This window comes from Trachurus japonicus, chromosome 14 (assembly GCF_045865225.1).
Source record: "Trachurus japonicus isolate A0001 chromosome 14, Traja_1.0".
NCBI classification, from domain to species: Eukaryota; Metazoa; Chordata; class Actinopteri; order Carangiformes; family Carangidae; genus Trachurus; species Trachurus japonicus.
In genome coordinates, this window is record NC_140920.1 from 15,743,958 (window position 1) to 15,770,376 (window position 26,419).

General features: G+C 40.9%; 1 protein-coding gene and 1 long non-coding RNA gene across 3 annotated transcripts; both read left to right on the top strand.

The window, feature by feature from the left end:
* The first annotated feature begins 9,987 nt into the window (after positions 1–9,987).
* gabrr3a (gamma-aminobutyric acid type A receptor subunit rho3a) lies at positions 9,988–20,998 on the top strand. Of its 2 annotated transcripts, XM_085798009.1 has the most exons (9): positions 9,988–10,398; positions 11,066–11,178; positions 13,424–13,491; positions 13,583–13,806; positions 14,698–14,780; positions 17,352–17,489; positions 18,827–18,979; positions 19,318–19,511; positions 20,278–20,998. In XM_085798009.1, the coding sequence occupies exons 1-9, from the start codon at positions 10,256–10,258 to the stop codon at positions 20,575–20,577; spliced, it is 1,416 nt and encodes a 471-aa protein (XP_085654135.1). In that variant the 5' UTR covers positions 9,988–10,255; the 3' UTR covers positions 20,578–20,998. The 2 variants fall into 2 exon arrangements, with proteins under 2 accessions (XP_085654135.1, XP_085654136.1); XM_085798010.1 differs by lacking the exon at positions 17,352–17,489 and having other exon boundaries at positions 10,086–10,398.
* Positions 20,999–23,393: 2,395 nt separating this feature from the next.
* On the top strand, positions 23,394–25,604 carry LOC146974539 (uncharacterized). The gene is made up of 3 exons (XR_015037610.1): positions 23,394–23,563; positions 24,782–24,852; positions 25,539–25,604. It is a non-coding gene; the product is annotated as an uncharacterized LOC146974539 (long non-coding RNA).
* Positions 25,605–26,419: the final 815 nt, after the last annotated feature.

Consider the following 26,419-nt stretch of genomic DNA (forward strand, 5'->3'; position numbering starts at 1 on the left):
CTCTGACACAGCGGTGCGAGTTTAACAAAAAGAGGAAAAAAAAGAAGAAGCGGTGGAAACTGATGGAGCTGATCTGAGAGCGACTAACCTTTTGTTTTCTTTTTGGGTTTTTTTAGTGCTGTCCCAGTCACATAGTTGCAGCGAAGGTTTCAGCCATGTGTTTGTGTGTGTGTAAAGCTGCTGAGGCTCAAGTCCGAGTAAAAACTGCAGAGCGAAGTCTTCCCATGACAAAGGAGCAGGCAGGAGAGTAGGAGACCCCCTCCCTCCGTCCCTCCCTCCCCACCCACCTCGGCTCCCAGCTCAGACTGTCCTCCCCTCCATGAGAGAGAGGGAGGGAGGGAGGAGGGAGGAGAGCGAGGCAAGAGCGTGTGTTTACTTTTCAGCATCAGGAGCAGCTGCTGCCCCTCTCTGGTTGGGTCGAGAATTACTGTTATGTAAAGAGGCAACAAAAAAAAGGCGCAAATGAAGGAAGCATCATCATCATCATCATCACCACCTCATTAGCTCTAATTATAAGTGTTTGCTGATGTGTTTAATCGCCTCTGGCTCCAGATGTTTGATTTTCCTGTAGTGTGTGACTCTGACCTCTGACCTCTGACCTGCAGCGATCAATAAGCCACAGTAGAATGAGAATATCTGCAAGTCACATGACAGCGTCTCATCTCCTGTTTCTAATTGGCTGATTAAACCAAATCTGGTGGACTTGACTTCCTGAGTCTGTTCAATTTGTCCACAGAAAGACGAGACTGTTCTCACACAGGGAGGATGTGTGTGTACCGTGTGTGTGTGGTGCTCACAGTTGTAAAAAAAATGTTTTCTCTTAGCTTGCTGTTGTAGCAGTAGGCGAAGAGGAGGCGGGTGGAGGCCCCATCCATCGCTGTGTCTGAAACAGAGCCAAACTCACTCCCCCTCTTCACTGTGAGGCCAGAGAGTAAAAAACCCCTCACGCTCCGAGACATTCACCGCAACACGGAGCACATCTAATGGTCCGATCAGTGTTTGATCTGACATCTTTGGTGAAAAGTGGAAATCTGTAGATAGCCTATATCATGAGTAGATAACATGTGAAAAATGAAGTGAGTTCAGACACAAGAATGAATGAAAAAGTTTCTTTGGAAAAATCCCCTGATTTCCCAGTGAAAAATCCTGGACCATCATGCAAAAAGACTCCAATTACGTCATAGGGAGGGGGCTGTGGACGGGTTGATTGCTTCCAGACACAGAGCCGGGGTCTTTGTCATAAAAACACACACTAACACACACACATACATAGGAAAAGTGTACCTATAAATCTCAGGAGAGTCTCATTTGAAAACTGGGACTTTAAATTTATTGCCAGCACAAACTTTAATTGTCATAAAGCGTTGGAATGTGACTCCGCTTCCTGTCTAAAAAAGAAACAAGGTAAGGGTTTTGAGTAACCACACCAGCGTCCACTGCAAACTGTTGCATGTGTATGCAGTTTTTTGAAAGTGTAGACAGAAACCATGTGTAGAGTGGCTCAGACTGTGGAAAAAGGAGGGAAGAAATGGGGGGAGCGATGGTGTCAGATTGTGGGAGTGGGTGTGTGATCAGCTCTGCTAATCGTTGGGAGGTCTGAGTCACAGCGTGAAAACTCTCAAGTGTCTCCTCCAATCACAAGACGCCGAAGTCGATTGGCAGGGTTTGGAGTTAGATGTGGTTCTCTAATGTTTGTTCTCCTCAGACTGCACTCCGGCCTCGTCTTTTTCTTCACTGTGTTATTGTAATATTATGTTTTCGCTGTTTCTCACCCTGGACTTGGATACTTGTGCTCTCTCCTGCGGCTCAGTGGCACAGAGTTCACACCTTCTCTCACCTGAACTGGTTCGACTGAAAGATGAGACGGTCGTCATATAGCTGCACCTGCGACCACTAATGACAGAATAAGCCGGACTTAAACCCACAGAGTCTGTAGGTCGCCCCACAGTTCATCACCATAAAGAAGAAACATGATGTCGGCCTCATGGATTTTCTCTTTTTACAAATGTTTAAGCATGATTTGAGAACAAAGGTCTTTTTTTTCCAAACACAATTCACAAAACTAAACACACAAAGTACAAAACTGTTGAAATAATCTGCACTGCAGTCAAAACAAACTTATCAAAATCAAACTATTTTTGCACCAAAGGACAAACCCTTCATTCATAAAACATCAATCAATGATAATCAATGATAAACCAACTACACACTGTTGCATCTTTGCTGTCTTGTCATCGTTGTTCTGAATAAAAAGAGTTCTGCTGAGAGAAATAGTTCAACTCCACAAAGATATGCAGAAACACAAAAACTTTTATTTTTCTACGTAACAAATCAAATCATTTATTCAATCAATTAATGTGTCAGATGAACAGTACATCCTACATTATGGTTGTAGGTACAAAAGGGCTTCCCAAATACATTGTACAGAAAATAAATCTAGAAGGACAGCAGAAAAGATTACAGAAAGAAAGGGGATATAAATTATTCAATCGTCCATAACTGAACCATATCCAGCTCTGGACTCTTGATGGTCACATACTCACAAAACTCAGCTGAACTGAGAGATGAAGGGTTGAGGTGGAGAGCACTGAGAAACAGTGGGTGGTCAACAAACATGTGAAAATTGGCTCAAAGTTCACAAAAAAAAACAACACAAAACATGATGTTTGGTTCTTTGTCACGTCACTGAGCCTGTATTTATTGTCCGGTGGTGTGACGTGGCCAGATGTCAAGTTTCTGGCCTTCAGTCCATCATCCATACAGATGTTTTTTGGTTTTCTTATGGGTTATCAAATCTCAGCAACAGACCAGATCCATCATGGCTCACTGTAAAACCACAGATACCTCCAGGTGCATGCCGGTTCTATGAAAACTAATCTATATAAAACCTCAGGGGCCTGTAGCTGTGGACGCTACCATGAGATTCGTCCTTAATTCAGACAGGATGAATGAATACTCTAGTTGGGTTTCTCTGCAGGAGGTAGCTGATAAGTTTCCGTGCATTACCGTCCTCTGCTTATTGCTCATTTATAAACAGTTCAATTATCTGTTGCAGAAGTTCATGGTATATGAAGGCCGGGGTCTATGCATCCAAATCCCTCCATCTCCAGACCACTGGACTGCAGCTCATCATCATCATCATCTCCCTCCATGGTTCCTTCTCCTGGTTTCTCTTCTTCTTCTGGTTTAGCATCTTGTTGTGAAGTCACAGGAATGTTTTCTGCTGTTTCTGCTGAGCCACCTGCCTCTTCATCCTGCGCTTCAAACTGCAGGTGCAGTCTGTGGCATTCAGCTCCATGTTGCATGATTATGTATGAAGCTTTGTGAAGTGCACTCTCATTAAGTCCTGCTCCATTGCATCTGTGTGAAGCAGCTCTGCTCTCCATTGCTGTACCAGTGAGAAAAAAGTGACAGTTTATTCAACAGCCAAGAGATATTGCACACAACATTTCCTTAACTGTTATTTTACATTTGTTGATACAGCTGGATCTGTATTTTATTTGCCGTAACTATTTTAGTCCCTCACTTAGTTGGATAGCTCAACATTGCTTTAATTTTCTGTGGATTTATCAAGAAACTAGTAAAATCCTGACTGTTTCAGCTGAGGACAGTGCCACCCTGTGGTCTTTTAACAAAGCAGTTAACTGTCCCACTTGTAACTCTTCCTTGGTTTCTAACTTAACAGAAGTTTTACCATTAAATTTTATGACTATGAACTCCTGCCCATCTGCATTTAATTTTCCATTTCCGGAATGACTAAAATTAAAAGTTGTCCTCCAAAATCTTACTTGTGTTTCACTTTCACTAATAAAAGCTGCGGCAGAAACATAATCAGTTCAAATGGTCTGAGTGAGTCTGACCCACTTCAAATACAACACAGTTCACACTGAGGAGCACAAAGTCCTATCTTCCATAAATCAGGGTAATTAAGTATATTTTGATGCACATGCTGGATTCAGATGGAGATCCAGATGTTGTTTCATGCACTCTTAAACCCTAAACCCATTTTCTAGCGTTAAAAATACAAACTGATTATAGCGAAGCTTCGGCAGTGAGGGGGATTTGTGCTTCCCAAATGCTCTCTAATTCATAACATAAAATAAGAGCAGACTGTGCTACTAAAGTCAGAGAATTATTTTACAACGTGGACACGGAGGTTTTATTTTTAAAAAAAAAATGAAAAGAAAGAAAAAAAGAAAAGTTTTAATCCCTCAGGGACTAAATATGTCACGTACCTCTTTGCCTCACGCAATGAGGGAGGGCAACAATGATGGTGAACAAAACAAAGGCTGCAGAAGCTGCAGTGCACCACCATGACCTCTGCACACTCTGCTCATCCACACCTGCAGACCAAACATGGCACAGTTTTTTTCCCCAGTTGTTTCTTTTATCCCTATTACTTTGATTTACAGAGATCACAGAACAATACTCACTTATTGATGCGACAGTGATGTTTACGTTGGTTTGAGCGACGTGTCTGCTCTGCAGGCCAGAGATGGTGCAGGTGTACGTCCCGGAGTGCTCCTCACTGTCTGGTCTGTGGAGCAGAAGTGATCCGTCTCCCCGCAGCAGCAGGTCCTGGTCCAGCTCAGCTTGGCCCTCCCACAGGTTGAAGGTGTGTCTGGTTCTGCTGTCATATCTCAAGATAACCGTGGGCTCACTGGCTGAGGTGAAGGTCCAGGTGAGGGAGAAATTCTGGAGACTGTTTGGTGCTATGCACGGGATGGATAGTGTGTGACCTTCCTCCTGTGTTATATCATCTGAGAGAGAGTTCACAGACATTTTAATTGTCAGAAATCGTCCTCTTTACTAAAACTATATCGTTGTACAACCAAAGTTTACCTTGGTTTTTCCGAGAGGCAGTCCACACCTGGGTCTTGTCGGCCGACATGAAAGAGCAGAAGTAGGTACGGTTGGAGATGTTACCCAGAATCCTCAGTGAGCTCTCCACTGTGAGAAGACCCTTGTGGTCTGTGGTTTTGACAGTAAAGTTTTCTGCAGCTCCCTGGGCAGAGGTGGGGTCCGTGGCCCATGTTACCTGAGGGACGGGGTAGATGTTGTGAGAGGAGCAGGTGACCATGTCGTCAAACATCTCCATTATTACAGACTGGATGAGAGCTAGAAGAAACAAAGGGAAAGAAGAAAGAAGGAGAAATAATCGACTCTGACTCTGATTCTCATGTGTTTTGGAATGAAAGGGATGCGGACAAAAAAAAAAAAAACTCAGGCAATGTGGGATTTGTGAAGCTCGTCACAGTCAAATCTCCTGCAGATGGAGCTTTTCTGCTGTACTTTAATGCCCCGGTGCACCGGCTACACTGTAGGTTAGTAGGGCAGACAGCTAACATGAGCTAAGCTAGTGAGGCTTATTATTATCACAAAATTAATAGAATAGCTTTTATTTTGAAAATTGGACTGTGTCTTTACATCTAAGACACTCCTGGGAGACAGGGACTTGATGTGCTCACAAATTCATGCTTTTCCAATGTGGATGTTTTTGGCATCAGTCTCCTCTGAGGATTTGTTAGAAATTCTGCCAAAATACAACAATCCTATAAATCTGTTATTTAATGCATCAACTCTCTTTCCGAAGAGAGTCCAGCTCACTTCCTGATGCCATAACATTTTTTGTAATAAACAAAATGTCCTTCCTGTTTTTAAAAAATACACTCAGTTGCAACCCAGAAACTACAACCTGCTATTTATTCTTTGTGAGTTTGTATCAGTTTTTTTTTCTGTTGTGTTATTCTGGTTATGTGCACCTACAGTAATGAATCGGGAATGAGTAATAAATTCATTCATTTATATATGACCTGATAATTAACCATTAAGAGTGTATGTGCTGTTCGCTCTCCAAATGCTTTGCCTCTGCTTACTGGGCAGTGGTGGAAAAAAAAGGAGTGCCAAATGTTCCACCCTGTTGTCACGACCTTGAAAGTAATTTATGAACAGAGACACTTCCGCTACATCAGTTGCAGCCCGTAGGGGGAAACAACCTCAGACATGTAAGGTTAGTAAATTCTGAAATATAGCTGCATAATCACACTGACCTTTGACTTCCAGGTTGATAAAGATCTCTTGGTTGACCTTTCGCGTGCTGGTGTAACATTTGTACCTGCCCTTGTCTTGAACCTTGACCCTCCTGAGGAGCAGGGAGGCATTGCCATGAGGGATGTGCGAGTTGAACAAGCAGGTCCTTCCACTGAAGTGTTTGTTCTGGAGTCCAAACTGGTCCTTGTTGTAGTAGTAGCTGTGAACAGGGATCTGCTGCTTGTACCAGTGGATGACCACAGTGCTGGTGGGTCTGAAGCTGCAGGGCAGGATGCAGTCGTCGTGGATGATACAGGTGACGTTGGTGTCTGGTAATATGACTTTGAGATGGTGAAATGACTGTTAAGATTCAAAGTCACTGTATATTTTGCATATTTCTGATTAAACATCACCAGCATGAAAAAGATCCAACATGTGTATTCTCTCTGATTTAGGTTTAATAATTAGTATTTTAAATTTGATCATTTCTGGAAAAGTTAGCATCAGTTTGATTTAATTTATGATTTAAACAAGTCAAGAGCCTTCAGACTGACAAAACAAGTTTCATACAGTAAATGTCCAACTCTGAAATGATTACAGTAATTACAAAACCTCCATCAGTAAGAGCCATAACAGTGGCCCAGAGGGCTCAACACACTGCAACTTAAGAAAACACACGACACATGATCCAAATTCCAACAACAAAAACAGAAATGTTTCCAATGATTAACTTGTTGTTCAATGGCCAATTGTGACTTTTGTTTAAAGTACTGAATAAGAAGTTGTTTACAAAGATGTTTTCTGAATTTGCAGCACATTTGTGTATGTGTTGTCTTTAAGTTGCAGTGTGTTGCGCTCCCAGTGTCACCATGATATCCATTGACTTTAACACTATTCTATTAATGCAGATATCTCAGATACAGTATGTGACCACAGTTCGATGCTGTTTTGAAGAGAAATTCAAAACTCTGATCTGATCAATCTGATTTCCCTGTCTAATAAAGATCTGAGACTTTTGTTTTACCGGAATTGTTTTCTTTTTCACACCTCACCCCTGGTGCATGCTCTATGTTTTACCCAGATGTGCAGCTGTCACAGCTGGGTAACACTTGCAGGGCAGTGAGGACACAGTGCAGCTGTGCTCCTCAGGAGGTAAAAATGAAGGCAAACAACTTTTGTTTGTGTCATTTTTTAAGGCTCCAGCTCATACAACAGCTTAAATACGTCCATATACAAAGTGACAGTATTAGAGGTGCTGAGCTGTAACATCATGTCAGAAATAAGGTGCATTTCTTCTTTTGCAAAACACTGGATGAGTTCCAAAGTGGAGGAGACAACAAGCTAATTCACTGCAGGCAAACACATAAGTCATCAGTCACACTGGAGTGACGTGTTTTCTAGGTTATTCATCATGTCAGTTTGGTTTAACACATCAGTATCTCACATGAATGATGAATCTCATCCATTAAAGTCCCTTTGGTTAGAACAAACTGTCCATGTGTGAATGTGAGCAGCAGAGGATGGTTGTTACGATACCTTTTGAGTTTGTCAGCAACAATCTCTCCAGGAGGATTAGAAGCACAATCACGGGTCCGTGTGTGTCGGCCATGTCAGACGGCCCGCGCTGAGGTGTTGGTCCTCCAACACTATTTGGCATGCATATGTGTGAAAGCACGCTGGTGTGCAGTGAGCTGAGTCTGTGCGATTCCACTTTACATCCTTCCTAACACTAATGAAACACTGACTAATTAACCAGGCAGGTAAAACTTTAACCATGCTGCTTGTGAATTCTCCACCACACAGCAACTGCACTGCAATAGTTCACAAAAGCACATGAAACGTGTAATGTTGATTTAAATTCACAAAATGAGGGCATGCCATCAGCACTGTTTAAAATATGCTACATAATTGAGCGCAGAAGAAAACATGAGTAATTGGAAAAAGTTAATCTAAACAGGAGGCCTGTCTGTCTCTCTCACACTGAAGTTACACTCACCATACATGTGCTTATTTTTATCAGGAGAGCTTCAATCTCTGCCCTCAAAGCTTTACTTTTTTTCTTTTCTTCTCTCTTTTTTCTCTCTTTTCTTTTGTCCTTTTCTTGTTTTGTATGATTGTTAGTTTTTTTTTTTTTTCGGGTTTTGTTGTTTGTATGTTCAATAATGATTTGTATCATGGACTGTTTGGTAATTTTTAAACCAAATCAAATGAAATGATTAAAAAAAGTTGATTAAAAAAAAGGTATATATATATGTATATATATTGCACATCGAAAACAAGTGCAGCTTTCATTCACTTCTGTTGAAGAATGTCTGTGGTTAATAACATCAAATGTCACAAACAGCTGTAAATCACTGTCTTTTCCAGATGTTTCCGTTCCTTTGTGTTTAACACACAGCTGGATGAGACATCGGTCCCATGTGACCCCGCACAGACATTACAGTGCAGAAAACAGGTGGACGTGATGGTATTAGTGGTTTAGAGCGCACAAACAAGTTCAGTAATGCTGGAAAAACCACACTAAATTAGTCAGAAATGTATCCATCCTGCTGTTATTATGTCAACAGAAGGTATAGCTGGTATTAAAATGCACTGTACATACTGTGGTCGACATATTTAAAGGACGGTGACCTCTAGAGGGCAACAGAGGAAGCAACACTTCACTCTGCCAATGGCCGCCTGCCGCAGCTGTGAGGTCACATGTCCAAGTGAACCAAGGTCCACGTGCACGACTCTTTAAGATGGCATTGCTCATGTCTGCCCTCAATCAACTTAAATCCCAGATTAAAGGGACAGTGCCACTAGAGTGGAGTCATGCTGTCAATGTTGTGATTTTACTATTGATTCACTGCATGTTTCTGTGTCCGTGCTTCATTCACTATGCATCCAGTACATCATATGGACACGCAAGGACCATTAGCACATTGGATATTCATCATGTTGAATTTATATTCTACTGTGGATTGCTGCATCTCTGTAACATCACAGCAGTTAGTTGTGAGTTTGCCTCAGCGGTGACAAGCAGTTCAACTTCTAACTTATGTCAAGAGCAGCTTGAACTTTGTAGAAGTTGCTCATGAGGAGAGCCACACTGGTTTTAGTCTGGCTGAGGAGGATGAAACCATAACGACAAAGATGGACGAAATAAGAGGAGACCTTATCATTAAAGTTCCTTTTGAGATACTTTTCAGAGTTGATCCAGCTGTGGTTTAGATCACGGTGTACTCTGCTGTTGGTCTGGTTTCCATTTTATGACAAAGCTTTTATTTTGTCCACAATGCAGAGGGCCCTGTGGTTTCTGGACTAGATCTAAACCACATGCTGAAAAAAAAAAAAAAAAAAAAAAGGAATCTGAACAAACAAAGGATGGTGCAGTTTTATGGCTCCATATCGTCCTGGGCATCATACCAGATACATCACTACAAACTAACACAAACACTGGCCTTGTTCTTCTTTCTATTATTTGATAAGGCTAAAAGTTCAAAGCTGCAGTTGAGAAGTCATATCCTCTTACAGCTGCTCAGGAGCCATAAGTGCTGTGCTTGCAGATGTGGCCCAGACATATGCTTGCATTTGTTTCTTCTCGATGGGATCATTTGCATCCTCCCACCACCGCGCACACTGCGCAACTCGAGGGAAAATCCTGCAGTGTGTAAAAGTAGGCTACAGGCTTTTTATTTTTATCTGGTCAGAATGATGATGAAACTGCTGGTTGTATTATCCCCCCCTCACCCCGCCCCTCCCTCTCTCCCTCTCTCCCTCCCTCCCCGCCCACTGCTGCCTCCAGTTTGTAGGTTACTGAAAGATTTCACCAACCACAGATAAGAAGATTAGAGAGGAATTAATGGTATTCCTTTGTCATTATAGGAATAAATTGATATTTGGTTTTAAATCAGAGGGTGGGGACAGTGGGGAGTCGGAGGAACATGTTGTGTCAGGAGATGTAAGCAGAGGGATGGCACAGTGACAAGCAAACTCAAGCCAGGGGGGATGCCTGTGCACTGGAGCTAAGCACTGGATATCTCAGCTGATGTTCACCATGTTACAGGAGATGAGAGAGCAGGATAACGCACAAGTAGCTGGGTGCGGGCGTGGCGGCGCAGAATGAGTGCTGCTGGGACATGGACGTAGAGGACGGGGACAGCTGTGGCATTCCCTGGGTAAGACACTGAGGCAGTGGGAGGAACGTTTGGGTTCCTCTCGTCTTTCCAGCCCCAGTTTAACCATGAGAGTGGCCCCTCTGGCCCTCAGACTGATGTGCTTGGCCTGGTTGTGGCCTCTCACCCAGCTCAACAGCAGCCACTTCCCGAACAAGAGGAGACACAAGGAAATGTATGTCGGCGGGAACACCAAGCAAAAGCAAGGAGGGTGAGCCAAAGTGGGATTTTTTTTTTCTTGTGTGACTTGTTGCTGTATGGTGAAATGATGCAGCCGCCTCTGACCTGTTCATACCTGGCGTCTGTCTGTGTTATTGTGGCTTTGTGGGAGGATTTTGAACCATATGCTGCTTTACAATGTCACCGCAAGTATGGTTGCGTAATTAATCATGATGCTTTCCATTAATGTCACAGTGGATCAAGGTAAGAGCAGGTCACAGGATCATGTGAGGTGAGAGGTAAGGCAGATATTACGCAGTGATTTGCTGTTGACTGTTGCTGAATGAAAAAAACAACAAAAAAACTCATGAATTCATCAATTTTTGGTTCACATCTGTCACTTTCATGTCAGATTTTTAGGAGGACAGTAGAAGTAGACAGATGGGTCAGGGGGGAAAAAAACAGGTGCGGTTTATGAGACAAATGCTAAACAGGCCACACAGTATCTGCAACTGCAACTGTGTCAGATCAGCGTCAACACGACGGAAGTCAAAGAACTCTGATTAGACTGAGGCCTGCGGTTTTAATCTGAGTGCTAAAAGTCCAATTAACATCGCTAACTCCCTCGACCAGATGTCAGCTCTGTTTCATGTCTGTGTCTGTGTCAGAAAGAGACAAAGTCTTTACACAAGCTGTCATGTTTTCTCTTTGGTTGTCAGACGAGTGGATCTTAAGATGAAAAAAATGGACAGCACCAAGTCTCTGCTAATTAAATCTGAGCAGCTGCTTCGGATTGAAGACCATGACTTTGCAATGCGACCAGGGTTTGGAGGTAAACAAAACAAACACACACACACACACACACACACACACACACACACACACACACACACACACACACACACACACACACACACACACACAAAAACAAAAACACACCTCATCTATCTAAAATAAATCAGTTTAATTTTACCTCTTCATATTTCTCTTGGTCTTTAATTTTTCCATCACATTTTTAATTACCATGTGGATTTTCAGCAATTCAGTAAGGAAAATGTAGGTTACTGTGCTGTTTTTTGGAATTACACCTCCCCCCTCAAAAAAATAAAAAATAAAAAACCCTCAGTGACCCAGATTGTCTGCGGTGTGAGACAATGACAGCAGACAGTAGTACAGATAAAATAATCTGAACTGCAAACCTAATTCTGTGGAGGGTGAAAAAAAACTGTGTTAGAGGATATTCACTGCTATTTGCTATTTTAAATGTAGAATATTTAATAAATCTGGATAGTTTTATAATCATTACTGTATGTAATATATTCTATTCCAGTTTTTCAGAAAACCAGCAAATCTTTTTGCTTTTTTTGTATATATTCTTGTACAAAAACCATAAAAATAAAACACATTGTTATGTGAGGGTGTCGGCCTGTGGCCCGTTTACAGACTTTATGTAATGGTGTTACAATGTTAAACAGTTTGCAAACAATAAGCAAAGTGCACGTAAACGGGTGCGTGTCTGGTCTTCCTTTTGCACATGTTTAAGCTCTTCTGTTTCCAGATTCAGGTGCACAAAAATAACAGTCAATGAAGCCACAGAGCTGATGCTGTAGATGTTTGACCTTTTCTGGTTTCTATTTACCAGCTGTTATTAAGATATGAGTGTAGATGTGGCTTAGCAGAAGAAGATGGGCAGACTGTTTTGGACTGCCTTCCTCTTTGTTGTTGTTGTTGGTGGTGGTGGTACATGTTCAGCCTTTGACATTTTGGTCAAAATTCTGTGTCAGATTATTTTTCACTTCACCTGCTCTTTGTTGCTAATGGTGAGTTTCATGCCTGAGCTGCAAGAAATTCAATAATGAAACACAGGACTTTGGCTGCGGGACCCCAGCTGCCTGATATAATCCCTCCCACCTCACTACTCTATTGTTATCATTGACTGATGGTCCTGAGTGCTCACCTTCATTAGATAATGGCACAGAGAGAACAGGATGTTTATAGTACGTTTACAGTATTCAGCCACTGGACGATGACATAAGCACTGACACAGCATTGGTTATTTATACATTAGTGCAATATGAGGGTATTTAACCCAGTTTATCTGTTATTTAAACATTTGGGTTTATCCATCCAACAAGAAAGGCCCTGTCCCGTTTCCTGGCTGTTTTCCTCTTGCTCATGAACTGATAAACCTACCCACATAATTGTTAACATCAATGATTGTTTGTTTTGGTGTTTTGCTTCAAACTCTTGCTGATTCAAGCAGTTAAAAAACCTAATAACAGAATATATTTGTTTAATTCGTCTACATAACACACAGGATATTAGATCTATGCAGGTTGTTGCTGCAGTGAGCCAGTTATTCCCAAAGGTCAGATTTCACAAATCAGCTTTGGATCTCTTGCCTGTATGCAAAAGTCTTATTTTGAAAGGATTTGTTTGTGTTTTGCCAAAGCTAAACTCGGATGTTTGCAGTAACACAAACACTGGTAAAATTACACGAATGGATCATTATAAATGGTTTCATAAGGTGATTCGGTTGCTGCGAAATTAGTTATCTTCTCAAAATGTTTATGTAGTTTCCCTGAAATAGTGTTTCATAATAGTGTTACGATTCTTATGGCTCATCCAGAAAATGAAAAGCTGATTACAGGTTTGAAATGACAAACATCTCTAAACGCTTTGAGTGTTTTGTAGCATCTCATGTGTGTTTCCGTTTCCCGAGCGAGAAGCAGACTTGACGAGATGAGCATGCGGATTAGTGCTTCACTCAAGGTGTTGAGTATTAACTGTTATCTGTCTTCAAGTGATGCTGTAGCTGTTTAGTATTTATTTTTTTTTTAACTCAGAGATGAAATGAAGAACAGCTCAAAGATGAGTCATTTTGATGAACCAGCATGAATCAGAGGGCTTCACTTCCATGCATTGTTATCTATAAGATGTGGCTTGTATTTTATGGCTCAGCAGTAGGATTTACACATATACGTAATCTCTGGCAGATGTGCAGACAGATGCTTCATGGATGATGTGATCCAACTGTTGCTTCAAGCTGATCCATCACAAGGTTTTACCTTTTGCAGGTTCAGCCATTCCTGTGGGCATTGACGTCCAGGTGGAGAGCATTGACAGCATATCTGAAGTGAACATGGTCGGTATTGACAGTATTTACAGTGTCTTTATACACAGTGTATGTCTTCTTCTCTCTGTTGGGGCTTGAGCAACAATGTCTCTGTTCTCAGGACTTCACAATGACTTTGTACCTGAGACATTACTGGCAGGACGATCGTCTGGCCTTCCCCTCCAGCAACAACAAGAGTCGCACATTCGATGCACGTCTTGTGAAGAAAATTTGGGTTCCTGACGTGTTCTTCGTCCACTCTAAACGCTCATTCATCCATGATACGACCATGGAGAACATCATGCTGAGGGTTTATCCTGACGGCAACATCCTCTACAGCGTCAGGTAAGTTACTCATGAGGAGATCATCAAACTTATTTATTAAAGTGAGGCCAAACAGTCAGAAAGCATGTCGCCATATATTCAAATTTTCAATTTTTGTTATCAATATATATTTAAATAAAGATGATTGACAATTCACTGCAGTGGAAAAACTGATGTTTTGAACAGTGTCAAACAGTAGATGGTAGTGTATAGAAACATTTTACTTAATTTTACTTGATTACAAACTACAAATTACAAACTTGAACTTAATCTGAATTCTTCTTTAGTCAGATAAGATATTGTGTAGCAAAGTAAACAAATTAAAGCCAGTACAATAGTAAAGTTAACACATGGCCACCACAAGCTACTGGTCGTTAAAGACCTAGTACAATTAAAGCAACAAAATCCTTGTGTAATGAAAGGTTGATTTTGTTTTTACACATGAATTCGGCTTTAAGATCCTACTTTCCAAGGTTACATAGTCTCACTGTAGCCTTATATGTGGATGTAAATCTAATTCATTGCATCATGATTTAAACATTAGAAATTAAAATGCTTTGAAAATGACACCAGTGAAGATATGAAACGTCCCAGTGGATGCTCGCTCCAGGGTTTAGAGAGAGAAACATGAGAGAGCTTATAGATGCTCCTATGAGACTATGACATATAAGCTTTCAAGCATCCATCAGATCACTTTCAGCCACAGATGTCGACAATATGACGTCATTCCCTAACAGCTTGTTGTGGCCACAGACACTGTAGAGTTTGAGTAATTCACCATTAACTGTTAGAAATCAGTCAAGGTTTGTTTTCTATACTCAGATATAACAAATAGACCATTTTCTGTTAAACACATTTGCTGATGCTGATGATTCCTGTTGTGAGTTTCTTTAACTGTGAGCTGTGTTTTAGGATCACTGTGACTGCACTTTGCTCAATGGACTTCAGTAGTTTCCCTCTGGACACACAGAACTGCTCTCTGGAGCTGGAGAGCTGTGAGTATCAAAAACTACAGTTGTGACTTTGCTGCTTAAAAATATCCGACATGATATCGTCTGTAGGGAAATATGATTAATTTATGTGTTAAATATGCACAGTAATCTACTTTAAATCATTTGCTTGCTTGATATGTTTTTCCAGTAAACATGTTACACAACCTTTAATACACTGTTTTGTAATTTAAAGGCGTTGGCTAAAGATAGCCTTTAGCCTATTTAATATCTAAGCAGCATTATGTTGCTGGTTATATGTGAGCATTACACTGATGGCACAGACACACACACAAACACTCTATAATACAGTCGCTATTACCATTTTCTTGCATAGCGTAAATAAGACATAATCCTCAATCGGGTCACTGTCTGCCCATTATAAGTGCCTGTTTTTCTGATGTAGGATTTACAAAGGATTATTGTTTCACTTGTTTTTCGCTCTGCTCTGATCTTGAAGTTGGTCGTAACTGGGGACACATTTAGTTTTAGTTTCAATGTCAATTTTTGGTATTTTTTCTTCTTTTTTTTTATCTCACTATAGGCCTATTTCACGACTTCCGGGTTTAGGTACTTCCGGTTTCCGTTACAGGGTAAAACTACTTCCGGTCGCGGAAGCGCAATGGCTGAATCCAACAATAAAAGCTTCTGCTGCGTAATATAATACATCCATGTGCGTACCTCAGTGTACAAATTCTAGACAAAAACAACCGTACTTGCATTTCCACGATTTTCCGAAAGAAAGACCTGAGAAAGAAGTGGGTTTTGGCTACTGCTAAAAAAACAAAAACAGCAAAGACCAGCATCATTTCCATGCTGGTTTTTCTAGCAGGGTAGGCTATACGAAGAGATGATGGAAAAGACTTTGTTTAGCTTGCTTTTGAACGGCAAAATATTAAAACTAAACCGTAGGCTACACTGGTTTACAACCGTTACTGAATTACTGTATATCAATGTCAGTTCTCCAACAAAATCTTCTTGCTTCAAGGTTTTATTTGTCACTGTCCAAATGGAAGATTAACAGCTAATCATTAGCCTACTGTAATAATGCCATACATAAAACATATTAAGCGGCAATATGTATTTAATCATCAAAGATGTTCACTCAAACCCACATTATTTGAAACAACCTTCAAACCAGCCAGTACCACTACTAAGCATAAAGTCCGCTAGCTTAATGCTAACTAAGCATAAAGTCCGCTAGCTTAATGCTAACTAAGCATAAAGTCCGCTAGCTTAATGCTAACTAAGCATAACGTCCGCTAGCTTAATGCTAACGACGGGCTGGTTCCAGGGTGCCATTCCGAAGGGCCGCCACTCCGAACGTTTACTTTAATTTGTCGGAATGCCGACCCTTAATTATTTATGGGAAAAGGGTGCCATTACGAACCTGAAAGAAAGGGTGCCATTCCGAACCTGAAAAAATCTTGAATGGTTTAAGGCACGGAGTAAACAAGTCCAGATGCGGTGGTAGCGTAGTGGTCAGAGCATCTGCTTTTGACGCGGTGGATCAGGGTTCGACTCCCGGGGGAGATATATATTAACTGCGATTTTATTGGCCTCTACCTAACCTTTTTACTAAACTTAACCAACTCCTTTCTACATTGCCTAAACCTAACCAAAGCACAGAGCAAGGACATTTATTTTCAGCAGGAGTGCCGCGGCTGCATCAGATGGATGTAATGCATCAGACTCGCACCTGGGTGAAACTTTGGAGGGGGAGGGGGAGGGGCCGGTCGGGCGCTGTCCCCGCGGCGCGTCGTGTCAAGCCGGGCAGGAAGTCAAACCACGAGAGAATCCGGTCAATTTTCAAAATAAAACACATTCGGAACGGCGGCCCCTCGGGAAGTTCGAAATGACGGACCTTCGGGAATTTTCGGACTGGCAGACCGTCGGAATGGCGGTCCTTCGGAATGGCGGTCGCCCCCCCGACGGGCTAACAAATTAGCATCGCTATCGCCGTTCAGCAGCAACTGACAGTGATAGCAGTAAAGCTGCTAAAAGTCTTAATATACTTTGATGTGAGAAAGTCGCCGTTAAATCCCCAGCCTGTTCTCAGTTTATCCAGATATTGCCTGTTAGGAAATGTGCTTGTTTTGGGAGAAATGCAGAGGGAGCAGCGACCGGGGGCTAGTAGGCAGATGCTCGTAGCTACATCCAGGTAACTTTATCCACAGGTTTTTAGAGGTTAACCGCTGACTGGTTAAACTTTTTTTAGGAGATTAATGTTAGTCTCATTGATAAAATCTTTTGTGGCGGTCGTATTAGTTTGTTTTAATGAAAAGTGTAGCCACTCTGTCAATCGCTCTAGCCGCAGCTGACCGGACCGGATGTTGATTTACCCTGTGTGACGTCACTTCCGAATCTCGTGAAATAGGCCTATTGAGAATAGATAAAGCATGGGTCCTTGTCTCAGAGGAGAGCCAGGGTCCCATTTCTGTGCACTGCCTCCTCTCCTCTGAGAAACATATCCATGATTCTTCTAAGAGAGGCAACATGTGAAGGTGTCCTGTATCACTCCTCCCTCCTCCTCCTCCTCCTCCTCCTCCTCACCCCTCCTTCTCTGCTCTCTTGAAGATGCTTACAATGAGAACGACCTCATGCTCTACTGGAAGAACGGGAACGATTCATTAAGGACTGACGAGATCGTGCTCTCTCAGTTTTTTATTGAAGACTTCCAGCCTTCCTATGGGCTTGCCTTCTACAGCAGCACTGGTATGTCAGGTGTCTGTAGCTCTGGGGCCCTCTGAGCTGTGCCTGGTTTAGGGACAATCAGAGGGCTCCTGTTGTTATCACATCTGTCATCAGCCACAACAAAACACCTTTTTTAAACAGTAAAAGTTACACAGCATCTTTGCATATTCATAAACTCTGCTCAATGGATCAATTCTAACTGACATTAAACTATAAAAAAGTTTCTGTTCATAATCGGTAGCTACAGTACAGTGGTCCTGCAGATTTAGTTTAACATAGTGGGAAATATACTTAAAAAATACTTGGGAAATATATTAAATAAGATGATTGTTTCCACTCTCACAACTGCAGCCAACAGCTAATTAGCTTAGCTTAGCTTAGCACAATGAATAGAAGCCAAGGGAAACAGTTAGCCTGACGCCGTCTGAAGCTTGCTAAATAGCACACAAGGGTCTGGCTGCAGACCTGGGCCAGAACCAGACTAGTTGAGAGTGTGACGCTGCTTGGTTTTCAAAGATTAAGTCACTGCATCTCAAAGACATAATCAAATTCATTTTTCATTTTTACATATTTGTTTTTGCAAATAAATAAATAGATAAATAACACATTCACTGGTGGTTGAGTTAGCGTCCCCTTGTCTCCAACTCTTTACACGAAGGTAACTATTGGCAAAAAGTAAATGAGCACAAACTGTTGAACTGTTCCCTTTAAATGCACGACCAAAGACCGAGGCACTGAATCACTGAGATTTGGTGACAGATGGTGTGTGTGCTTGTGTGTGTGCATGTGTGTGTGTGTGTGTGTGTGTGTGTGTGTGTGTGTGTAGGCCTACTGTATCAAACAAATCACTTCTTAACTGTATTTCAGTGTCTTGTTTAAATCCTCTTTGAGAGTATATTAAAAGATACTGAGATAACATCTCTAAGAAACACGGACATTCAAAACCTTAGTTTTACACTTCCTAATAACAATGTGTGAGAATCTCATCATGTGCCTTTTTCTACACAACACTAAATCTAATGTAGTATTGCCTCTGAAAAGCTTTTCAGAGTTGTATGATTAACAGCTACATCCTGCCGACTTCTACGTCACAGTTTCGGTGGGAGAAAAACAGAAAGGGGCTGGGGAGATTTTCTTCTTCTCGGATCAGTCTCGTTCTGCTCTAAGAGGATGTTATATAACTTCAGCTCTAGACAGATCTGCCCCAGAAATTTAATTACTTTCATGTCTGAGTTCTAGGTTCTTCTAGTTGTTTCATAAATGTGAATCTTTCACAATCTTGTGCAGGTGTTTTTCTTTTCGGTGCTCCTATGTCCTGCTCCCTACGTCCACTTTCTGTTTCTTTATCTCTTTTTCAGGTTGGTACAATCGGCTCTATATAAACTTCATTCTCAGGAGGCACATCTTCTTCTTCATGCTCCAGACGTACTTTCCCACAATGCTGATGGTGATGCTGTCCTGGGTCTCGTTCTGGATAGACAGGAGGGCGGTACCTGCCCGAGTCTCTCTGGGTACTGAGTCCAGATGTTAACACAGCCATTACACCAACACGTTGAACACACTGCCTCAAATACATCACATTATACACAATTTAAAGCAAGATTTTTGTCGGAGAATAACATGAGTTTGCACAAAAAATGTCTCCAAACAAATTGTTTTCTTTTGTTTTAAAGGGGTAGTTCATGTTTTATTGTTAAAAGTTTGATGCCTAGCCAGGAACGAGTTAGCTCAGCTTAGTACAAAGTCTGAATACAGGGGGAAACAGCTAGCGTGGACGTATAATCCATCCAAACAGTGGATGTTATTTGTGATGTGACTTTGTTAACTGCTCATGATGTTTTGCTCTCAGGCATCACCACGGTTCTGACAATGTCCACCATCATCACCGGTGTCTCGGCCTCTATGCCACAGGTGTCTTACGTTAAAGCTGTAGACATCTACCTGTGGGCGAGCTTCCTGTTCGTCTTCCTGTCCGTCATCGAGTACGCCGCCGTCAACTATTTCACCACCGTGGAGGAGATGAGGAGGGTCAAAGGGGCACAGGTCATTTATATCATTCATATTCTGCTTTTTACGACTTCTTAAATTTCACACCAGCTTGAGATTGATGACTTTAAAGGGATAGTTCAACATTTTGGCAAATTGGCCCATTGCCATAATCCCTATGGTTTTGGGAGTAGGTGCATTACCTTTAATTGCTGATGTGAGCTATTTTTAGAACGGTGGAGCAGAGCTCAGAGCTACACTACGGAGGCTAAAGGGATTTCTTGGTTGCCCACATCAAACTCATCAAATACACAATCCAACAACTCCAAAATGCTCTCATGGACAAGTTGTGACCTGCACATTCACCACGCTATGAGATAATAACGGAACGTTACGAGACCGAGTTGTTTTCGAGGCAAATGCAGAGACTACTTGCCGAAAGACTGTCCCTGACAGGAACGCATATCAGCAGTTTTGCATGAATTTACCTCTTAAACTCTGTCTCGTAACGTTCCATTATTATCTCGTAGCGTGGTGAATATGCAGGTCACAACTTGTCCATGAAAGTGTTTTGGAGTTGTTGGATTGTGTATTTGATGAGTTTGATGAGGGAAACCAAGAAACCCCAATAACCTTCGTAGCATAGCTCTGAGCAGCTCATGGCTCTGCTCCGCTGTTCTAAAAATAGCTTGCACCGACAATTAAAGGTAACGAACCTACTGCTCTGACTATAGGGATTATGGCAATGGGCCAATTTGCCAAAATGTTGAACTATCCCTTTAAAAAAAAGCCTAATCCTCCTCTCTTCCCTCTGTCTGTGTAGATACCGACCTTCAACACCACCCAGGCTATGGCCTTTGATGGCTGTTTCCATGACAATGACATTGACCTGACTCCTTTCCCAGAGGTCTCCAGCACCCCAAACACAGAGAGGAACACCCAGTCACGAAACTCCAACGCCTCAGCGCCCACAGAGGGAACCAGGCTACGCCGCCAACACCCGTTCAGACAAAACCTCCGCTTCATAATGAGCAACAGCTACATGATCGACTCTTACTCCAGAGTCATATTTCCCCTGGCTTACCTGCTCTTTAACATCATTTACTGGAGTATGTATGCATAGTACATTTACTATGTGACAGAATAAATGCTATTTTTTTCTTACTATTTTCACAGTAATGTAACACATAGGCTGCAATAATAAAACAATACTCTGTTGGGGATACAACCTTAAGGTTGCTTCATTTCTGCTGTTGAGCATAAGTGTTTTACATGATGTCTTTTTAAGAAAAAGAAGTGTTCAGTTGTAACTTGGAGAAAAAAAAATCCAAGATCAGCTGTTGCAATGAATGGACTGTTATTTTTGCAGATGTTTGTGTGTTTTTTTGGCATGCCTGTTTTATAAGAGAAAAAGTTTTCAGCAAAGAAATATTTACATTTTTAGGACTTTGTTTTATGGTGTGATTACACACAAATCATGTAATTGTATAATCAATGTGTACAATGAAAAATAAATGTATGTTCTTGAAGATATGAGTCAAGCTGAACACTTTCTGAGTTATCATGCAAATGTGCCAGATTTAACTAATTCTTGTGAGGGGTCCCGGCTGGTTGATGTGGCACGTTGACAGAAACAAAGAATTAAGCCAAAAAGATCAAACCACACTGATATTCAAAGAGTTTAGTACATGATGCTCTGAACCTTTCGTAATTGATTCTTTTGGCCACTTGGGGGCAGCAGAACGTGTTTTGAAAACATCACTGATGTACAGTCTTATGACCTTTTACTGGTGTTGTTGACAAACTCACACATCTGGAAGAAGTAGCACAACATTGGTTTTTATTTGGAGTCATGTTCATGACTCATTTGGCAAATATTTGAACTTTAAGTTGTGTGTTAAGCTGCTATTAGCTCCCAAGTTAAATGTTCACCAGCTTCGTGTTAAGTGTTTCTGCGGTTTGGGACACAGCAATACCAAACCCTGAAAATGAAAACAATTGAGCTTAAAGATGCTGAAGTGAAAATCAGTTCCTTTCATGCACAATTAGTCATTTAGTCTTTCAATGTTAATATATAGATCCATCTTGGTTTAAAGTTAAAGATTTAATATGTTCACTGACTTTGGAAGCAGCAGTTTCAGCAATATTGTCTTGCATGGTAAAAAAGATTTATAAATAGTTGGACAATATGCATGAAGCCTTGTCCTCACGATTACCTGCGATATACTACAGCACAAAAATAGACCACGTTTTAGACTAATTTATGTAAAACAGTGATTAGTAGATGAGGATTATAAAGAAGGGAAAATATGGAGAGAGGGGATTACATGCCTTAAAGTCAGTTATATTCAGTTGCATAACATGTTTCTGTGGTGCATGAAGCCAGCAGGACGTCGGACTCATTAGTGGTGATTGACTGATAATACGATGAATGTTCGCCTGTTCATTGTCAATATGGAGTCATTGTTTCTAATCGCTATCTACAATTATGTTGAAGCAATGATTTCACATTTGGTAAATAATATATATAATATTTGCTATCTTTGTTAAAGGTTAGGTTAATTAAATCAAAGTTATAGAGTGAATACTGGAAGCAGATTGTTTTACTTCGTTTAATCTGTTTGAAAACTGGGCCCTTGCTAGTAATCCGGGGCCCCTGAATAAATACTGGAGTGGGCCCCTGCCCCCTGACTTTTCATGCAACATGCAACTTTGACTAAAGTGCAAGCGCTGCTATTTAAGTGCATTAATGAGTTAATTGTTAAAAGTGCATGAAACCCATGGTGTCATATTTACAAAGACCAAAACAATATCGAGGTAAGTGCTCTTTGTTAAACTGTGAGTGGGCGAACTGATCCGATCTGGTGAAGCTGCTGCAACACTGTGAGATTAAAACATCACAGACAAAGATCATCAGCAGATAAAGACTGTCAGCGTTTCACATCTTAGAGCAGAGCAGGGCTTTCAAAGTCTGTTGTTGATCCTCAAAGAAACTATTTGGATCTGTTCTACCATGTCAACATTTGTCCCAACCCTCAGCTGGAATGACTGGTAATCTGAGTTATTTATATCATCTGGACCCCCTCTACTGTACAAATAAAGAACTACACCTCTCAAATTCAAATCATCGAATTCCATTATGCAAAAAGGTATTAAGTTTAAATTTTTTACCCTAATTAAAAATACAGAGACCAAGTATTAATGGATGAAACCTACCACGATAGTTTGTTTTCTCTTTTAATGCAGCTCTTTACTTCTTGTGTCTGACCTCTGACCTCCTGGAGGAGGGCTGGTGTTTCCTATTTTTGATTCAAATCTATTCAGTCTCTATTCTTAAACAGGTTGGACTTTGATTTGTTTACTATTACAGTGTTTCTTAAAGCACAAAACCAGTTGAGCAACTTTGATCTTCTATCAACCAGGTGAGTATGTGCATTCCTGAACAGCAGGTGTAAAAGACAACAGAGATACTGTACAGTGTCGTTGGAGTGTGACCTCCGCTGACGCAATGGTAAATGTCTTAATGACAGGATGCTTCTTTTCCTTCTTATAGTGTTACTATAGAGACTCTTGTTTACTGTCATGTCTGTCAGTGGGAACACTCACAGGGTTAGGGCACACCCTGAGGCGTAGCTTTATTGTCAGACAGAAACAGACACAGATAAATAATTTGCCTCCAAAAACCTTCTCCACAGGGAAATCGCCAGTGCGCGCTCTCACATTATGGTGACGGTCCATGACAGCCCAGTTCCATTTTTGACTTTGCGTCATGTCAAATAATCATATGAAGTGAATAATCACAGAGACTTGGTCCCAGGTGAGTTGCAGGTTCGTCACGTCCACCTGCCCAGGCTGACGTTTCAGGGGCGTGACACATGTGTCAGCTATTGAACATGCACAAGAAAGTCACAGTGAACTCACACAGCAGCCTGCCAGCAACAATAGCACAGGTTTGTGTCTGTTAAAAGAAGAAAATAATATTTGTGACTTGGCTTTTGTTTTCGAGTTTGGATTTACTTTATTTTTTTACCCATCGAAAGTTATGCTTTATGAGAAATTGAGATGAAGTCTGTTTGTTTTGGGGAATGTTCATGCTGCCACATGTTCAGGTAAAGGTGATGGTGTTCATGTGTCTCCCTGTTCTCGATTTGAATGGACATCTCACCTCGGAAATCACAGTCAGCTCTGATTTGATTCAGGATTATTTACCTCATACCTTATTTAATATTTTATCATCTATCTCTGTTGTTTGACTGTTTGAGGATGAGCCGTTTGATTTGATTTGTCAAGTGTTAACTCAAGTGATTGTTAATATTTAAAAGAACGTAAAAGAGCATACAGTTTGTCTGTACAGAAACAAGATATCTGGATTTGTTCAGAAAGGCGACACTTTTCCTCTTCTAACTCACACATAACTTGTTCCTAACTTGTCAAGAGTTCACTTCAGGAGTTGTTTGATCAGCTGTTTGCAAAGATTTACCACTCCCTCACTAGAGCTTTTTATTCTTATCCACTCTATTCTTCTTCTCTCTCTTTCACAAACAAGGTCACTCCTTATCTTAACAGCTGCTCTGTGCCATAGCATCTCACAGTATCAAGTAGATGGATGGTTATTGTAATTAATTAATATTATTCCTAATGATGTGTTTGGACAGTTTGTTTAGCCTACATCTTCATTGATGACTTTCTATTTGTAGAATCAGTCTATTATTGTTATTCCAGACCATGATTTTAAAATAAAAATATAACGTAAATAAAGTATAAAAGCAGGTACAGTAACAAGGTTCAGAGCGTCATCAGTGTAAATGTACTTTTATGTAATGCATGATAATAGCACAGCTCCAGCGCAGATGTCAACACATCTGAAAAGCTCTGACCTGAGCAAACATTCACCATGGGAACCTGATGTGTCTATAGAGCAGAGCATTTACTTTTCTGAACACTTTCCAAAGCTGTGATAAAGTTCATGTGTTTCTTCTTATGTTTAGTTTTCTCATTTAACTCTAAACTTCACTTAGTCTAATGCATTTAAGTGTTTGGTCTGGTGTTATTCATCTCTTCAAGTAATTACAAGATTATGGTAAAACGACAGCGTGACCAGAACAAAAGAGAAACACTTTAACTCTACTGACAGGAAAGGGCCTGTGTTCATTAGCCGTAAGGGTGTGAGGTGTTGCTCAAGAATTTTTTTTTTCCTGTGACTCATTGTGACTCTACAACAATAAGTTTAAAAAGATTCAAATTACGTCACAATGAAGTCAGATTTTGCCATGTCATGCAAGACAATACCAACTGGAGTTTACATGGTTTTGTTTGTTACATTACAGGATGAAGAAACCAGACTCTCATGGCAGACACCTACACTGGTTTCAAATGTTACTTGTCCTCCTACTGGCAGGTAGGTTCTCACATCAGCTGTGACAGCTGGAGCTACTATAGGGGAAAAAAGGAGATGGAAAAAAGACAGAAAAATAGTTTTCAGACAATGGAGCAGAGGCGTCTGTCATTCAGTGACCTTATCTGAAGCAACAACTCTGCACCTCTATTTATAAACTGCACTGTATGACACGTCTGACACGCACGTCATGTAACCATAGACTGTAACACACACATACACATAGTTGAATTCCTTTCCAATCTATACCATGGCTCGATATTCTTGTTTGTTTCCTTTCAGTCAAAATTTCACAATGTTGCAGCTTTTGTCTCAAAGGAGGAAAACATGATGAACAGGAAGAAACTAAGAAAAATTACAGTAACAACTTTGCACAAACCATCACATGACTGACATTGAGCTCCTTTTAAAGGAGATAAAGGTGTCAAATTTATTCACTTAATAAATACAGTGAATTCGATATTTCTGTTTGTTTTCTTCACTAATTATGAATTATTAATGCGGTCATGAACCAGTCACACAAGGGACTGAAATCAGTGATTGAGGAATTTAGATGTGAGCACTGAAGCTGATTCGAAACAAACCTCTACTATTAAAGCTATAGATCACAATAATCAACATCAAACTAATGAAGCTGGATTTTAAATGTCTCTGTGGAGACTGATGATGATTGTTTTTTCTCCCATCAGGTCAAACCTGTGGTGAAACATCTGCTGCTCCCAATTCCACCTCTCATCTCCCACCGTCCACAACAACAGCGACTGCACCGACCTCAGGTAAAAGGAGTCAGCCCACTTACTGCAACATCAGCTGACACATCTGTGAGAAAAGAAATGTCTCTCCTCTGTTTAATGTAGAGACAAGTTCCTGTCATCAGTGCTTATGCTAAGCTAAGCTAACTGGTTGTAGCATCATTGTTCATTTCCCCATTCAAAGATTTTACTTTAGTAAAAGTATAACTTTTTTAGCACATGTGGTGGTAACCATGACCATCACAGTGCAAATATAGATCCTTTCCTAAACAAAATCATAATAGACGGTTTGCATCGTCTAAATTAAAAATGTTGTTTGGATGCTGTAAATCAAGAATATCTCGGTCTGTGCTGCATTAACAACACTCGTCTCACACTCCTTCTTACAACAGTATACTACTTTCTCAACATTGCTGTGGATGTCGTTGGACCGAGCAAGAATGAATCAGATATTGAGGACTGGGTATGTTGGGAATTGGTCAGACAAGCTGCTAGTTAAAGTGCTGGATTTATGATGCCGTTGTCCTCAGTCCTGTAATTAAAACTAATGAGCATCTTCTGTTCTTTTGCAGCTCTACCAAGTGTTTCAAACCGAGCTGGAGAGCTGTGTCTCTCCAACAACCGCCTCTCCGCAAACTACATCTGCAAGCACTGCAAATGAGACCACACCAACAACAACAGCAACAACAACAACTAACACAAGCACAACAATTTCAACAACACTAGAAAGCAACACAACTACAGCTGCAACATTAACAACAATGGAAAGTAACACAACCACAGCTAACCACACAACTACAGCTACCACCTTAACAACA